Source organism: Theobroma cacao, chromosome 3, assembly GCF_053813885.1.
Source record: "Theobroma cacao isolate CCN51 chromosome 3, ASM5381388v1, whole genome shotgun sequence".
Lineage (NCBI taxonomy): Eukaryota > Viridiplantae > Streptophyta > Magnoliopsida > Malvales > Malvaceae > Theobroma > Theobroma cacao.
Window position 1 is genome coordinate 34,305,254 of NC_142641.1, and position 19,027 is coordinate 34,324,280.

The window sequence follows — 19,027 nt, forward strand, 5'->3', positions numbered from 1 at the left end:
ATTAAAATAAGAAATAATACTCGAAAAAGCTCTTAAATCATTAAAAAAATTTAAATAAATTATTATTCTTATATTATGTTTAATTAAAATCATATATTTTTATTTTAAATAAAATAAATTTTATAATTAATAATTAATTAATTATAATTAGTTAAATTTTACTTATATTTTATATACATGTAATACTGATATAATCTAAATGCGAAAGATGAAAAATTTTGTATGATCATCTCATCATGTTATATTACCATTTATTATGATTTATTACTATATTACGTTAATATCAAGTAGATGCAAATGTTGTTTTGATAAATAATATTTTAATTAAGTAAATAATTAATTATAAAAATAAAAATTAAACAAGTTTTAATTTCCGTACATTAAAAATAGTTGGAAATGCACGGACAAAATGTAAAATCCATGCGGCCCAGAGAGCAGACAACAACGACTGTTTCAAAGATTGAGCCAATGAGAGTTCGACAACAGTTTTGATGAAACCACCCTTGTTTTGCAAAACCATCCATTTTCTGCATCCAATCTGCTTTTTTTCTCTCGAAAGTGGTTTCCGTCTTTTCCATATATATCTCATGTTGTACATATGTATCAATACATATAAATGACACCTCCCCTCCCCCACTTCCTCCCTTATGATTTCATCCCAACGTTTGTGTTAAACAGCTTAGCCAACAGCCAAAGAGATAATAAGGCAACCATTTTTTTTTCTTTTTTGACTAAAGATACCCAGAGAAAGTGAGCAAGAGAGAGAGCAAACTCTCTCTCCTCTCTCTCTCCCTGAGCTCACTGTCAGTTTCCTGTTTCTGGGTTGTTGTCAGTGGAGTTGGTGGAGGCCTTTCGCGAGGCAGAAAGGAAAGGATATCATCATGGGGAGGGGTAGGGTTCAGCTGAAGAGAATAGAGAACAAGATCAACAGGCAAGTGACTTTTTCAAAGAGAAGGTCCGGTTTGTTGAAGAAAGCCCATGAGATCTCTGTCCTTTGTGATGCTGAGGTTGCTCTGATTGTCTTCTCAACTAAAGGGAAGCTCTTTGAATACTCAACAGATTCTTGGTACGGTCTTTCTTAATTTAATCAATACTACTTTCTTTCTTACTCTTATCTTTTTTTTCTTATTTCTTTTCCTTCTCAAAGTCTTCATATTTCATGATCTTTTCTTAATTTTCTCTTCTTACTTTATTATTCTTCTTCTATGCTTTTTGTTGGATCGATGAATGAATTTGTTTTTTGAATTGCCGATAACAACATAAAGTGCTTTGATTTTAGCTTTATTATTGAGTCATGCGTAAAAGAAGAAAAATAGTGCAGAAAAAAGATCAGCTGGTACTGAAGTCTGATCATCTTTGAGATAAACAGTACAAAAGCACACTGAAAATAACACAGAGGTAGCGAGAAAGAGAGAGGTGGGAAGGAGGGAGAGAGAACTAAACGTGCAGAAGAGATCTCGTTGTGGATATGTTAGGGTACAATCTTAGTACTCCTATTTCAGGTGTAGTCTTGTCTTTGTTCTAACAAAAGCTTCAAAAAATTATAGTAAACCAAAGGGTAAAAAAAATTAGTCCCATAAACTAATTATTTCCAGTCAACTCTACTATAATGTTCTTGACACTTTCTAAATCATTGGCAAAACTCATAAACAAGTCATATGGGTCATTCAACCAGGGAAACTGCACTAAAACAGGATCAAATAGAGTACAGTCAAGTAACTTTCAAAAGAAAAAAGGGGTACAATGGATTAGCAAACATGTTTGAAAGGAACAGAAAGAACAATTTACCATTAAAAACTAGAGAATTCTTTTGTTTGCAAAACAAACAGTTGGACAAAAACTTGGCACATTTAACAAGAAAGAGTTGAAACTAATGATAGTTGTCTTAGCTTCCACCCGGTGAGGGGTGGGCCTGAAGGCTGCCAAGTGGTTAACTAGACAGCTGCTTCATGTAACAGTGAGCCTTACATGAGATAGCATAGGACTAGGACACTTGGATCGAAGCATGCTATTGATTAACAGGCTATAATATTCGAAGGGGAAGTAATTCTCTTTTGGGCAAAAACTTATGGTCAATAACTTATGGATAATGTTTTTCTTTACAGAAAATAAATAGTTCCATTGTTACTCTTTAATATGTGAAAATCATATGCATCTACCTTATTCCAATGACATTCTTATGATGGAAAAGGTTAAAAAAATTACAAAAAAGAGTTTGGATGGAGTAGCAAGTGAGTTAGAGAGGGTGTGAGTGAAGCCTACTATATGCTTTGATGGTTCCTACCCCAAAATTCAACATATATGATCAGTGATTCCAATTTTTATATGTTGAGTTCCTACGTACCTACTCTAAAGTTTGTTGGCTTTCGAGCAAGCTCAGGTCTTTCAAGAGCAAGCCTATTGTGAGCAATCACCTCTTGTTGGACATAACTGTTTAGTTCAAACCCCTGGTCACAAAGAAGATAACAATAGTCAATGTATTTCTTGGTTAGTGATGCTAATAGAAGAAACTATTTCTACAGTTAATTAGAAAGCATACTTGAGGATACTTTTGTTATTTATTTATTTTTTGTTGAATTGTTCATTTTATTATTATTGTTTTTCTTTTTATTTTCAAAAGCAAGAAGCAAAAAGCATGTTTGATATAAAAATAAATGATATTGAAGACGAAGTAGCAAGTTTTGTGAACAATAAAGTATATGACTTTATTTTATTTAAAATAATAATGTTAAGAGTTAGTTTTTTTCTTTTAACATCATGTATTCATGTTTAATCAATTTCATAATTTTGCTTTATATCAATTGTTTTTTTATTACTTTTTAGCAAATATTTAGAAAATAGAGAACAAATAATAAAAGTAACAATCAAGGCTTGACCCTCTTTAAGAGGGATAAGAGTCAAAATTGGGTGCTCTTGCCCAAGAGTTTATTGTACATACCTCAAAGAAAACCAAATGTAGATTTAACTATTTTTGAGTGTATATTTTGATAGCATGATTAAATAGTAATAACACTGAGGAAAGCCAATGATTGGTGACAATTTTGCCTTTACTTGTAGCTGCTATGGAAGAAATCATTGTGATGAATATTTAGACTTGGTTTTAGCTAAAGTGTTTAGCTTTTAGGCAAAAGCGGAAAAGTTCAGATAATGCTCTTCTCTTCATAAAAATTCAAAAAGTTAATATTTATTTTAATTAAAAATATATATAAATCTAATAATAAAAAGATACATTTAACTTCATATTACTGATTAGATTAAATTGGGCTAAGGTTGAGGACGTGATTTGAGAGACTTTCATAACCTTGGTCAAAGTTAATACAGCATCAGAGTTCAATATACTATGAACTGGAGATAAAACACCTGGACAACCAACACACATTGCAACTAATTAAAATCACATTACAATCTCAACACAAAACGCATGACAAGTGAAACATTCATACATAAAACCAACAAGGCCCATGTCTCACCAAAACTCCTATTATCAATATGCACAAAACATTTTATGTCTATCAACTCCCCCCTTTGCAAGTGTATCTGTGAAATGATTACTTTTTCTGTAGATCTGCTTATATCCGACTTCTACAATCAACTTCAACATCTGTAAAAACCTTTCACAATACCTATTACCTAGTATCCGTTTTTGTAATTCATAACAGTGCAATATAAGAGTACAACTTTTTGCTCCATACTTTTTTCTTCCTTTATATGAATAATGTTCTTTGTTACCTAGCACTACAGTCCATCTGAATTATAATTTGCTAGCATGTGAAACTAATAATACCACAATTATTCTAAGCACACAATGAGAGATTTCTAATTTCCCTGACAAAACCCCTAATTTCTAATTAGCTCAAGACTCGTGAGCTTCTTCCATCTTTGTGTCTTCTTTAATTTGGGCTGTTACAAAATTTGGCAATCCAATCACTTGATTCAAGTTCCATCCCTTCTCTTTTTTTCGGGGTTTCATCCATATGTTTTCCTTTTCTTCCATTTTCAATAAAAAATAAACTGAAACTTTTAACCTTTTGAACTCATATCATTCTTCTTAACATTTAAATTAATGTAATATTTTGTTAGAGAGAGAGAGAGAGGGAGATTTCAAATGGTTCTAAGAAACCAATATCCTTTTACATTAGGTTAAATTTTCAGGTTTCATGTAATGCACATAAACAATAATAGTAGGCGTGAATGTTATAATGAACCCTAATTCAAACGGGTGTTAGGTGTAGGATAGTTTTTATATAGGGACAAGATTTAAGTAGAGTTTGTCAAATGAAATTCATAATGTTCTCACTTGTAAAACTAGTTGAAAATTAAAATTAGAAACAAAGGCAAGTTGTGACATATCAATTCATTTAAGAGGATTAACTATTGTATGAGTGAATCATTTTGATGTGAGTAGGAATTTTAAGATTAAGCTTATGTGAACTAGATGGTGTGGCAACTGATAATTGATAGTTTCACCCTCAAAATTCACTCCCTTCACGTGCGTGGCTGATCTAGACATTAAGTTTTTGGTGGCCAAACTAAATTAATATGTTATTTCATTCTCTTTTCATAAAAGAAATCCTATCATATTTACTAATACAAAAGAAATTAGAATTATAAATGTAAGCAATATATTAAAATAAAATGACAAAATTTTAAGGAACTGGGGTACATTATAACCAATAATGTAATTAATGTTTTATTTCATTCTTTTTCATTTTAAAGAAATTAGAATTATAGATGTAAGCAATATACTAAAGTAAAATGACAAAATTTTAAGTTAAAACAACTAAGAAAAGTAAACAAAAAATAAGCATGACATAAATTAATATTATGTAACAATAAAACTTATAAATTATGTTGGATCTTTGACTTTTGCTTGTAAAAATAATTACAAATCTAAAAAAAGAGAGTTGAATTGAGTAAGAAAGATGAATTCCCCTAAGAAAAAAAACAAGTCTAGAGATGTTGAACTTTAGTGTTTTTGGGAAAAAGTAAAAAATTAGTTTTAAATTTTCTTGTGATATTACACTTGTGACAAACCTACTAATTTCAAGAATTGTGATTCATGATTGATGAATATATTCCAACAAACAAAAATTTATGCGTTTTTAATAACTCTCCAGTTGCACTCGTAAAAAATAGGGTTATTGGGGGGATGGTACATTCTGGCCCTTCAAACCATCAGCCCCACCAGAAATCCAAAGTTTCACCCCAAACTTGGTATAAAAATGAAACGTTAAGGATTTAAGGGTGAAAGATGGGAGTCAATTTAGTTGTGAAATTATATTAAATTTATATGGACAATATTTCAGTTGGATCTTAAGGATAGATAATGTTCTATGCTCTAATGAGCCTGTTAGCTATCTGTGTCTAGCATGCATAAAGAAGTTCATATGAGGATTAGTTAGTCGGATCTCGAGATATGATTTAGGTGGTTTGTTTGATCTACAGTTCTCAATGAGACCTGATAAGGAAGTCAAGAACCATCCTCTATGTTTATATATGACCACACACGCTACATGATAAAAAGTTTGTGGTAGCTTTTGCATTCCATAAACAAAAACCATTTTCTACAGAAATTTTCATGCCTACTGTTAGCTTTCGCAATTCTGGTTGTTTGTTCGATACTTGTTTGATTTGTTTGGAGAAATCAAACCTCGAACAAACCGTACGCAAGAAGCTATAACTCAGTTGCCTTGAGCATGTCAGATGGCACCGTGGAGCATCGGTTTCAAGGCAAACTTAAGTAGAATTTAGCATTGAAAGGGTTGTTTTCATGGAGAGGTGAGGTTGTGCTGTACTGAGCAAGTAAGAATCCAAGGGGGACAAGGGCACTGGACCGTGTATAGTGCATCCAGGTATTGCCACAAATAAGGAAGTAGGGAAAGTACGAAAGTTGAAGGGTAGAAGTATGATTCTGGAAGAATGAAGCACAAGTATACTGGAAGGTAGGGAAGCAGAGTATGTGAATTGGTAGGTAGGAAAATGGAAATAATATGTTTCAAGTACAGCCCTTGTTATTATAACAAAGTGATAAAATTCGTACTATGTCATCCTCATAGATGAATTAAAACAAGGAAAAGAGAAAAAAAATCAATATCCAAGCTAAATTGTTAAACTAGAAAGCCAAAGAGATAAGTTTTGCTAAAATTAATGTTGCCATGCATGCATCTCCTCCGCAGATTCATTCACCTAACATTAGGAGGTGTCGCTAGTTTTGAATGTGACACGTGGTGTTGAGCAAGTTGAGATGGAGTTTATTAGCTTGTTAAACCTAGAAGGCGGAGTGAGCCAAATTATGCAATTGTCCAGTGTCAAATTGTCATGCTTGGATCAAGTGTGTTTTGTTCAGAGGCAAGAACAAGATGTACTATCCATGGCGGTGGAAGGTTTATTCTTGAATCAATCAAAGCATGAAAATCATTCTCACTTTGCATACAGTGGTGGTCAACCTTGAGAATGTGTTTTCGGGGAGTCCAAAAACTTGCCAACCAATCCAATTCTGCAGGATCTCCACATTGTAATTGCTCAAAAGTGTGTTGATATCATGTGATTAAAAGATCAACCTGTTTACACTTAAATTGTTTTTTAACAAGTCTTTTGAACAATGAAAACATCAAGGTAGAGTTTGGGATTCCAAGATGACTCTAAAGGGAAAGAGTTATCCAAAGGAGGAGAAAGTTGTGTATTAAATCATGGAAGACATAAATAAAAAAAAAAAAGAAGGAAAATATATAAAGTTTAAATAGGAGAAACAATGAGGAACTCTGGAGAAAAAGAAAACTAGTTCTATTCCACTTCTACTAATTACATCAGATGTAGCACATATATAAAGACATGACCCACTACCATTAATCTCTTAAAAATACTCCAACTACTTACAAAAAAATCCTACCACTAACCCATTACTAATATAACAGAAAATCCTACCGCTAACCCATTACAAATCCATTACCCATAAAACCAGAAACTGAACTATTTGACTTAGTAAACAGAAAAGCAAGTGTAGAAAACAATGTGTAAGACGCATTAATTTTTATCACTCCCCCTTAGTGCATGCTTACAATCAATGACCCCAAGAACAACTCTGACAAATTCAAACTTGGGTTTTTCGAATGCCTTCGTGAATATGTCAGCAACTTGATCATTTGTAGAAACTCCTTTCAACTCAATTTCTTGATTCAGCACCTTCTCTCGAATGTAGTGATGACGAACTTCAATATGCTTTGTCCGTTCATGAAAAATTAGATTTGATGCAAGTTTGATGGCACTTTCATTGTCACATTTGATTTGCACAGCATAGTCAATTTTGCACATTATGTCTCCCATCAAACTCTTCAACCACATGCACTCTTGTGCAGCCATAGTTGCTGCCACATATTCAGCTTCTGTGCTAGATAAAGCAGCCGTAAATTGCTTCTTGCTACACTAGGAAATTACTAAAAACCAATGTTAAAACCATAACTTGAAGTTGAACGTTGATCATTTGCATCTTCAACCCAATCTGCATCAGTAAAACCATTCAACAACAAATTTTCACAGCACTTGCATGAGACCATGATCAAGAGAACCCTTTACATAACACAAAATTCTTCTTGTTACATCTAAATGAGGTTTCCTTGAACACTGCATGAATTGGGAAATTACACCAACAGAATAAGTAATTCAGGTCTTATGATAGTTAAATCTATAACATACTTAAAAGGAAGCCTTAAAAGGACTTCTAAGTTTGGCCACGTTGTGGCTTTCTTTGGGTGACACTTGTCTGGGATATGTTTGGTATTATTTGATTTGTTGAGGCTGCACGTGTGGTATTTTCTTTTTATGCCAACTAAAACCAATGCATGGCTTTGATTCAATTGAGTCTTACTCTAGAAAACATCAATAGGCAAGGAAGCAAAGTAAAAACCACTCAAAAACAAAAAACAGAGTCTTCAGCTCCCACTAATGTGAAGCTAGAATCTATCTAATCCCTTCAAAATCACCACCCATTAAAACTTAATCTAACACCATTTGGGAGAATAAAAACACCCAGACCAAAAATAATACATTAAATACAAAATAAATCAATTCCAGATTTAATGTAGCAAAAATTATTTATTTTTCAGATCACTTATTGCAAAAGAAAGAAACATGAATGCATAAAGACTAAAATTAAAGGGTAAAATACCCTTACTCCCTTAAATTTTGATTGGAATTACATGGAGGTTTATTAGTTTTCGAAATGGACACTTCGCTCCAAGAGTGCGAACATCATTAATAAAAATTATTAAAAGATTAAAATATCCTTTCTTTTTTTTATTAATTTAAAAAAATTACTATTATATTTTTAAAAAATAAAAAAAGGAGCACCGATCGATGCACTCCTTGGGGAGCTCGATTGGCGCTCCCTAAGGGAGCATTGGGGAGCCCCCAAAAGGGAGCACCCAAGGGAGCTTTTGTGTTTCCCAAATAGGGAGCTTTTTTTTTAATTAATGAAAAAATAATAAAATTACATAATAGTAATTATAAAGATTAATCAAGGATAAAATTGTTTTTTTACACTTGCCACGTCAGCAAGTTGACGAAAATACTAACGGTTGATTAACTGTTGGACCTATGTGTCTAATGAAAACTATTTTTTTGAGACGGAGTGTTCATTTCGAAAACTAATGAACTTTTGTGTAATTTTAATCAAAACTTAGGGAGATAAGGGTATTTAACCCAAAATTAAATGAGAACTATTGAATTAAAATTACTTGATTCAACAGATAATTAGAGAGAGAGAACGATGGCAGAGATAAAAAATATAATCAAAGGAGAGAGGGTTTAGAGAAACGGGTTGGTTGCTAGGTCAGTGGGAGAACAAGAAGAAAAGAGCAAAAATGAAGAAAAGAGAAAAGGGTTGCCTGCTAGGGTTAGGTTATGATTTTATATAGAAAACCAAAACCATGTCATTTTATGGATACAAAAAGAAGAACAAGAAGAGGTGGGTCGGATTCATCCAAGTCCAAACCGGTTCAGCTTTAAGCTTGGCCAATTTATTTTATTTATGTAATTTTTTTATGCATGAATTAAATTTATGAAATTCTTAAAAAAAGGGATAAAAATAAAAAATGAAACTATTTTTTGATAAGTAATAAAAAAATAAAACAATTAATTGAATAAAGTTAATAATGACTTACTAAAATTATTGGGGGATCCCAAAATTATTTTCACAAGGTGGATTAATTCTAAATAATTATAAAGGCATAAGGTAAAAATTTAGAAATTAAAATTGAAGATAATTTACAAAATTTCATCATTAAAATTAAGAAAATTTTAATGTGTAATTAATATTCATTTATTTTGACTTTAAAAAAAATTCATTTTATTTTAATAATTTTATTATATAAATTATGTAGCTTTTTTTTATTTGGTTACGCACATAAATTATGTAGCTTATGAATAATAACTTTCAATATATTAAATTTTCTTAATTTTCATTTTATTTCACTATTAGAATCATCGTAATTAACAAAATATGATTATATTAATATTCATATATATTAAGATATAAAAAATCAAATGTTTTTAAAAATAAAAAAATTATTTAAATAAAAAATTTTGCTTAGCAAGACATGGGAAAATATTTTTAAAATATAGCTATTTTAAAATGATTATCTTTAATTTATAATTATTACTTTTATTTATAAATTTTCAAATTTAAAATTACTCTTTTTTACTATTATTATTTTTATTTATAATATTATGTAATTTAAAATTATTTTTTACAAAAAACCGACACCCATGCAAAGCGGGGCACCACTCTAGTAGATTAAACTACTAACAAGTTGTAGAAATTTTCTAGCCTCCTTTAATAGCTACCTTTCATCTTTCATCAGCTTGAGATGAGGCTTCATTGAAGTAGCCTTCTCTTTTGACTCCCCTATACCAAAACATTGCAAGAGCTCTTTTGCATATTCTCTTTGAGAAACAGAATATCGCTAATCTAATTTTTCAACCTCTAGACCAAGAAAGCAACCAACTTCCCACAGATTTTTCATTTCAAATAGAACAGCTAAGTCATTTTTCAGCCGAGAAATCTCATCTTCATTATCTCCGATCATTATCATGTCATCCACATACAATAAGACCAACAAATGCATATTCTATTCTAATTTAATGAACAGACTAGAATCCACATTAGAAACTTTAAACCCACAAAAGATAAAGTATTGAGCAACTTTACCATACCAGGCATGTGGTGCTTGTTTAAAACCATACAATGCCTTCTTCAAACAACAAATATGGAGGAAATTTTCCTGAAACAAATCCTTGCAGTTGCTCCATGAACACTTCACGATCCAGCGCCCCGTAAAGAAATTCATTCTTTACATCAAGTTGCCACAGCTTTCATCTTTTAAAGGCAGCAAGAGAAATAATTGATCTCACTGTCACCATTTTTGCTACACGACTGAAAGTTTCCTCGTAATCCAAACCATGATTTTGGGAAAAACCACGAGTGACCAAGCAAGCTTTGTATTTGTTGATTGTCCCATCTACATTTTTCTTCAATCAATAAACCCATTTGCCAATGACTAGATCACAGTTTTCTGGTATTGGCACCAAGTTCGATGCTTGATTTTTGTTTAAAGCTTCAATTTCCTCTTGCATAGCTGCTTCCCATTCTAGATGATCTTTAGCCTTCTCATAAAATGCTCTTGTAAAAAGGCATGAAGTAATAACGTAATGATTTAGATGTACTTCATAGTTTTTGAGGTAATTTGGCTGTTTTTTCTCCCTTCTAGACCTTCCTACTGTTTACTGCTCGCCATCTGAATTGGAGACATTTGGAACTAGATATTCATCATTGTTGGAAGCTTACATGTTTTCTTCAGGAACCAGTTGCAAATTTCCTTGATCACCACCAATAACTTCTTGAATTGAACTTTACGGTGGTGCATAATAAGATGAAACTTCATCAAACACAACATCTCTAGACGTGACACACTTCATTGTTTCTATATCCATACACCTCTACCCTTTCTTACATGAATTATAGCCAACAAAAATACACTTCTTTGTTTTCGGGTCAAGTTTAGTTCAATTGTTTTTGGAATATGAACATAACAAATTGAACCAAACACCCGAAAGTAATTTACATTTGGCCTTACATCATATAGTCTCAAAAGGAGATTTTTCAATACCTGGCCATGAAGGTAAAGGATTTATTACATGACATGCGTTTTGCACAGCTTCAGCCTAAAGCTCTCGAGGAAGATTTTTATCATGCAACCATGAAAGACTTGTAGAGGTGAGATAATCAAGGTTTCTTTCACCAACTCCTTTCTATTGAGGGGTATTTACACATGTCAATTGTCTCCAAATGCCATTACTATCACAATATTGGAAGAAATTCTCAGACATAAAATCACCTCCATTGTCACTTCGTAAGCATTTAATTTTCATCCCAAACTTCTTTTCTACATCATTTCTGAATTCAATGAACTTTGATAATGCTTCACTCCTCTTCCAAAAATTTCACCCATGTGTACCTCGATACTTGGTGTTTTTGTTGGTCCCATCAGGTTTATATGAACCAGCTCAAACATTGTAGATTTGCGATTTGATGACTTCTTGAAAGGAAGGCGATGTGATTTTCCAAATTGACAACCTTGACAAATCACATTTTCACGAATATTCTGTAGAATTGGTATGCCGTCCAACAACTTCCTTTTTGAGATTTGCTGCAGCAATGGATAGCCTACTGGCCAAGTTGAGCATACCAGATTGCAGCACTGTTAGTTTGACTTGTCTTCTTTACATATGCCTCCCTTACTGACGTAACAAATAAGGATCCTTTCTTCTCACCAACAAAAAGAACATTAGCTGCTATTTTACTCACATCATCAAGCACTTTCACATTATTTGGATCAAATAAAACATATTTTTTAGAGTTCTTTTTTTAAATGATCCCTCTGCATAAGGTGTTTTTGACAATAGTTCTTTTCATAATTTTAACTATTTTTAGCCAAGAAAATTAAAATTTGGACAAAATTACTCTTAATGAAACCGATCCATTTGTTTGGCTCCGCATCTCAACTCGAAACTTATTAACGGTTCAAGTATGTTTAGGTCTGTGTCTCAAACTAACTCATATTCTTTGAGTTTTTCTCGTCAAATCATTCATCTCTAAAGTATTCCTTACTAGAAAGAAAAACGTTTAATCATTTTGAACATTTTAGAGTAATTTTATATATATAAAGAAAACTTTTAAGCGTTTTGAGCATTTTTAAGCATTTTGAAGTTATTTTTGATATATGAAGAAAAACCTCTGAACATTTTGAACATTCTTTGTCAAATAAGCATATTTGTTAATTATGTTATTAAATGAAATATGGTGTATCGATTGAAGTTGTTGATCTTATTAAATGAAATTTAGTAGTTTTGGTAGTTTTTATGCATTGCATAATCGATTTTTAGGCATTATGTGACTAGTTTTAGACATTATATGACTGACTTTGGGTATTGCATGACTAGTTTTTAAGCATTGCATGACTAACTTTTAAGTATTGCGTCACTGACTTTGAGTATTGTGTAATTAGTTTTTAAGTATTGTGTAACTGACTGATATGGTATTGTGTGACTAGTTGATAGGCATTGCGTGACTAGTTGATAGGCATTGCGTGATTAGTTAGTAAGGCATTGTGTGACTAGTTAGAAAGGCATTGCTTAAAAATCAATCACGCAATACCTAAAAATCAGTCACGCAATGTTTAAAACCAATCATGTAATGCCTAAAAATTACTTACGCAGTGATTAAGTCACATAATGTCTAAAAATTAGTCTCGTAATACTTAAAAATCAATTTAATCAATTTCAACTTCTCAACTTTGGCGTTCTATGAATAAACCAATAAACTCAAGGACCTAAAACACATATTTTTTTTTGTTAAGCCATAAAATTGTGTATTTCATAAAAGATAGGTTACAAAATTCCATAACCCTCCAAAGCAAGACAAAATATATTGCTATTGAGAACGCCTTGCTCACTCTCTTTACGTAAAAGCAAAATATACTCTTTTTATAAAATATTCCCTAAACAATTTCAACTCAAAATCTCATAAAAAAATTAAAATCTCCAGTAAACATGCTTAACAATTATCCCAATCTCATGAACAACAAAACCGTAAACCACCATAAAACCCATCAAACATGCTTTAGCTGTTCCTTCTCTCTGAGCCCATTTTCTTAACCAATCCAATCCAACTCATCAACACAGACATCTCCATTGCAGAGCACGTTTCGAAGCAAGTCATCACCGAAAAGCATCCAATTACCACATTCATCATGCTGCCTGTAATCACCATAGAAGAGCAAAATAGTTGTTCATCGCCCTTGAGAATCCCAAGATCCGTCATCCAAAAAAATAAAATAAAATAAGAAAAAGCTTGATGTCATCTCTGCTCTTTGGATGGCGAGATAGATAGTATTTGATTAGAGAGAGAAATTGAGATTTAATTTTGAATTTTTTTTTGAATGACGGGATAGAAAAAACTGAAACCATTTTAATTTGTCTGAAATTGTTCAAAGGATATTGTTGTCAAGTCATGTCAAAATTGACTAAAACTAATTAGATTTATAAAAAATGATATTTTTGAATTGGGCTTTTAAGGAAGGTTATTTCTCACAATTTCTTCTATTTTCTAAAACTAGTAATTTGTGAAACTGACACTAAATTTTGCTTTAAACCTGGAACATGATAAACATCGTTCAGCTTGATACCTCTGGTTCTTGCATCATCGTTCATCTTTGCAACACCTTCATTCATTACCGGATAAGTTGAATTATCGACGGTAACAATTACTCGATTTCCATTTTGTTGACGCAACTCTGAAAGTAATGAATCATTGCCAGTAGCACGGTTGGAGCAACTAGAGTCAATGATCCACTCTGTTTCATAGTTGAAAAAGGTTGATTTAGCGGTAACATAGTTTCTTCCTTCAACTACTTTTGTAGTAAAGCATTAGTCCCATTTGAGTTGTTCACCCTCTTCATTTACACTTACCACATTTGCTTTGGAGAGCTTCACTCGACAATTTTTCTTAATGTGCCAAATTTGTTTCACATCTATAGCACTTGATTTGGTTGTTGTTGTGTGAGTTGCCACTAGTAACTTTTTCAACACCTGGCTTCTTTTTTTTGATCCTTACTTTCCGTTGTTGTATTTTTCTTGTTATGCTTTCCTTTTGAGAAGAGAGCAACATCTTGATCAAAATTCTTTGTCATTTGCTTTGCGAAAGCCTCCTAGTTGAAAAGCAAATTCTCTAATTCTTCAACTGAAGGCTGATTCGCCCATCCTTGAATAGAGATAACAAAAGGCATGTACTCCTTCAATCCTTGAATGAGAAATCGGTGCAATCTTGCTTCACTGATTTTCTCATCTGCATCCACTTTTGAAAATTCTGCACATAGACTTTTAACTCATAAGAAATGTTTAGAGATGGACATATCTCCTTGTTGTAGCGTTGCCAATTCATTTTCTAGCAACTGTAACCTTGCTGTATTCTTTTTTGGAAAACAGCCTTTCAAGTGTTTCCCAGACTTCTTTTAGTAAAGTAGAATCACGAACGTGATCGATGAACTCTTTGCTTATCGATGTCCTCAAAGCAAAAAGAGCTTTACCACACTTAATCTTCCATTTCCTTCTTAGTTCAGCATTTTCTAAAGTATCTACAGGAATTTCTGCATCAGTAGTGGCAATTAATTCCCACAAGTCTTGGCCTTGGAGATAAGCCTCCATGCGCATTCTCCAGTATTGATAATTTGTGCCTAAAAGCTTCTCGACACCATACTTGGTATTTAAACCGTTTTCCCCATTTGCCAACTCTATATTGTAGAGCAAGAAACTTCTTTTCCACAACTTTCAATCTCCTCCAACAAGACCAGCTTGATGGACAAGAAGGAAAGAACCGCAAAAGTGCCTTAACCAGGCTTTGATACCATAAAACAAAAACAAAAGAAGGAAAACATATAAAGTTTAAATAGTAGAAATAATGAGGAACTCTGGAGAAAATAAAAATTAGTTCTATTCCACTTCTACTAATTAAATCAGATGCAGAACATACATAAAGACATGACCCACGACCATTAATCTCCTAAAAATACTCCAAATCCTACCTCTAACCAATTACTGACAAAACAAAAAAAAAATCCTACCACTAACCCATTATTGATAAAACAGGAAATCCTACCACTAACCCATTATTAATCCATTACCCAGAAAACTAGGAACTGAACTATATGACTTAGTAAACAAAAAAGCACGTGCAGAAAACAATGTGTAAGATGCACTAATTTTTATCAAGACTTGTATGGCAAGTGTGGTACAGTAACATCAATTTTGGTAGAGCTTATCTCTTAAACTTAGTTATATGTTTAGCTTGGGTCCTAATCTTTTCTTTTAGTTATTTAACTCATCTATAGGGATTAAGCCATAGGGGTTTTGTTACCAATTTTTATCAATTTGTTATGGAAGCACAGGCTATACCATAAAGTTCTCATCTGCATCGGTTGTAGGTGTAGTGAGTTCTTAATAAACAAAACACCTGGGGGTAGAGTTCCTTTCTTTTGGGGCTCACTTACTTTGATTTCAAGTCTGAAACTTGCTTCTTTTGCATTCTACACCATAGCTCTTTAAGTGCAAGATAGAAGAAATGGGGAGGAGGAGGTGTTACTGGCTAGTTTTGAATGCAACATATTATGTGAAGCAGAACTGTGGGTTAAAGTGGTGGTAAGGCAAGAGTAGTTAATGCCAAGATAGGGATGATAGGTCATCGTAATAGTTAGGACAGTGAGGTATGTTATTTACAAGTTGATACCTTTAGGCTTCTTATAAAGGCAAAGACAGGGATGCTTAAGCACTCTAAACAAAATTTAAGAGCAAAATCCTTAACAATCCTTAGACTAAAGTCGGTGCCAGCTCTTACTCGTCACTTTCCCTCAAATATAGGTGCTAGACAATTGTTCGACACATCAATTTGACCCCCAAAATTAAAGGAAAAACTAAGAAAAAATTGAACACATAAGGCACATTTATACTTGAGACTTTCTCCACAGTCTGAATAACATACATCTAGGTCTACCAAGTCAGCAACACTAGTTGTTTGAGATTGATTCGGAATCTTTCTACAATCCCGAGATGGCTCACATCAAGTACTGTGTCTTAAAAATTTATGCATGCACTCCGAAAGTACAAATAGCTAAACAGTTGCAACTTGCAGGGCACATTTAATGACAAAAAAGTGGTATTATACAATAATAACTGCTAAGTCAAAAACAGCCATCAACATTTAACCTCGTATTACAGAAACTTACCACTATAACCTTCTGATATAACAAACCAATGTGTTACAATTTCTTACTTTGAAAATTCTCCAACATATGGTTTCTACACTGCGACAGTAGTCTTCTGAGCCTTTGTTCGCGTTTTCAGCTTCATAAAATTGTGTAGGATGACCCAACGTCTTTCTTATGCATACACTTCCTTTTAGCTCATTGGAAGAAATCTTTATGATGTAGCATGGCATTTCTGCCACATCAGATTGCACATTTAAGCAAACGAAAAAAAGTGAAGGAAATGTTACAACTATCCTGAAAGCTCAAAAATTTACCAATAAACTTAAATGTTTTATATGGAACTAGCAGATAGCTAAGAAGTGTGTGCTGTTATTCCCTATTAACAATATGGCAGCATTTTTCCTATCCTTTCATTAATTTATTTTCATTCTTTTATGGTTGAGAGTTCAATCAATTCTTATCTTTATCCCTTGTGCAGCATGGAGAGGATCCTTGAACGGTATGAAAGATATTCTTATGCAGAGAGGCAACTTGCTGCGAATGAAGTTGACCAAAATGTAAACCCCAAATTCTATGGAGAAATTTCCAAATTCTAAATGTCAAACATGCATCCTTTACTTTTAGCGGCTGTCTTTCACATGCTTCAGCAAGCTTTCAAAGGCAGTTATTTTATTCTATGTCAAATAAATAATAATAACAATGTGAAAGAATTCTTAGAATTGCCACTGCCATTTCTGTTGGATGAGATTCTATGAGATGGAAATAATTGCGTGTGCCCTCGTTTTACTAATTCTGTATCCTCAAAAGAAATAAAAGATACTTTCCATATGTTTTACAGGGAAGCTGGACTCTAGAACATGCAAAACTTAAAGCCAGAATGGAGGTTTTACAAAGAAACCAAAGGTACAATCAATTCCAAGTTTTCAGATGTATTTGATCATCTTTAACCTTAAAAAAGGAAAAAAGCAAAGATCTACTTATTTAAAACAATAATTATCTTTGTAGGCATTTCATGGGAGAAGATCTTGACAATTTAAGTCTTAGAGAGCTTCAAAATTTGGAGCAACAGCTTGATTCTGCCCTTAAACACGTACGCTCAAGAAAGGTAAAATCATTTCAGGAATATTTGCTTTTGATTGTGCAGCTTAGGCCCAGAATGTAACCTGGCCTGCAATGTTTCACTTACAGAATCAGCTCATGTTTGAATCAATTTCTGAGCTTCAGAAAAAGGTACACCTTGGCTCATAAGCTTCTCTTAACTTAGCTACTGTAAGTCTATAAGTAGAAGTCTAGAACATTATCTTAAGTATACTATAAAGAGGTAGAGTTGCAATTGTCAAAGTGGAGTATTCAGTTGGCTTAAAATTTACTTTTGCATCAATCTGATACCCATCAATATAGAGTTTGTAAAAAGAAGAGTCGAAAGCAGCTTTAGAAGTATCATCCTGTGTGGGTAATAATCTTGGGCTCTTGGCATATTATTACTTCTGAGCGCCTAAGGATTTCTCACTATTAAAAACTGTTCTATTATGTGGAAAAAAGCGTTTGAAATTGTACAGAGTACAGATTGCCTGACTTGTTCCATATGCAGGATAAAGCATTGCAAGAGCAGAATAACATGCTTGCAAAGAAGGTGAAAATTTCGATATCCGCAAATGTGAATTCTATGAAACTGCTCCTGTACAGCTTCTTTCCTGTGTAATAAGTACTAGAATTTTCTTGAGCCAAAAATAGGTGAAAGAAAAGGAGCAGGCAGTAGCCCAGCAGGCACAATGGGAGCAGCAAAACAATTGCCAAGACACATCCGCCATTCTTCTGCCACAGCCAATGAGGTCCTCGAACATCCAGTTTCACTCTCTCTCTCTCTCTCTCTTTCTCTCCTAGTGGAAAGCTGAAAGATTAAAAAGAAATCTAACTCTCTCCAGATACCTCAATTATTTTCAAATCATCGTGAATTGAAGTTATTCTTTGACCTGGTACCATGTCTTAACAGTACTAAGGCAGAGCAGTTAATACATTTTGCAGTGGCACCTATGAAGCAAGGAGCAGTGGAAGAGAGGAGGAAGGCAATCCAGCACAACATCGTGGAGCCAATGCGCTCTTGCCACCTTGGATGATTCGCCACCTTGAGTAACTAAAACAAAGCAGTGTCCTTTCTTTAGTATGTATGTAATTTTGATGCATAGATATATGCCACGGACCCATATGTGTGACTTGTATCTATATAGTCCAGTGTTGTAATTAAGTAATGCCGTGTTGATATGCAATAAAAAAGAACTGACATAAATGTAACAACTTATTGCAATTGGAGCTAATATTCCCTATACATGACATCACTTTTCGTCTGTAACTTGCAATATGCAGATAAAGTTATCAACTAAGGAGCAAGGACGACAAGGGTCTAATTGATTGTTACATTAATTCATTTCTTATGTGGCTTATGCAGACTTTGATTGGTTAGGTTGTCTTAGAATCAAGCTGAAATCATAAAAAGAACATTTCTTTGGTGGTATTTTCTTTGATCATTTTTATTGGATATTGCAAATTTATCTTATTTATTTTGGAAATTTTTATTCTGTTATTTTTCAATGACTTTTTTGACATTAAAAAGTTATTGATCATAAATTTTATAAAAGCTTCCATGTTTTTTGCAATTGACCTTTCGCTAGAGCTGTATGGATTGCAACTACATGGCGCTTCAAAGATATTGCTGG

At 33.0% G+C, this 19,027-nt stretch overlaps 1 protein-coding gene across 3 annotated transcripts; it reads left to right on the forward strand.

Annotated features, from left to right (window-relative positions):
* Positions 1-629: 629 nt before the first annotated feature.
* LOC18604882 (agamous-like MADS-box protein AP1) lies at positions 630-18,628 on the forward strand. Of its 3 annotated transcripts, none has more exons than XM_018118462.2 (8): positions 630-1,066; positions 16,792-16,870; positions 17,152-17,216; positions 17,319-17,418; positions 17,502-17,543; positions 17,905-17,946; positions 18,048-18,160; positions 18,323-18,628. In XM_018118462.2, the coding sequence occupies exons 1-8, from the start codon at positions 882-884 to the stop codon at positions 18,324-18,326; spliced, it is 630 nt and encodes a 209-aa protein (XP_017973951.2). In that variant the 5' UTR covers positions 630-881; the 3' UTR covers positions 18,327-18,628. The 3 variants fall into 3 exon arrangements, with proteins under 3 accessions (XP_017973951.2, XP_017973950.2, XP_007037634.2); XM_018118461.2 differs by having other exon boundaries at positions 18,339-18,628; XM_007037572.3 differs by having other exon boundaries at positions 632-1,066; positions 18,048-18,145; positions 18,339-18,628.
* The last annotated feature ends 399 nt before the right edge of the window (positions 18,629-19,027 follow it).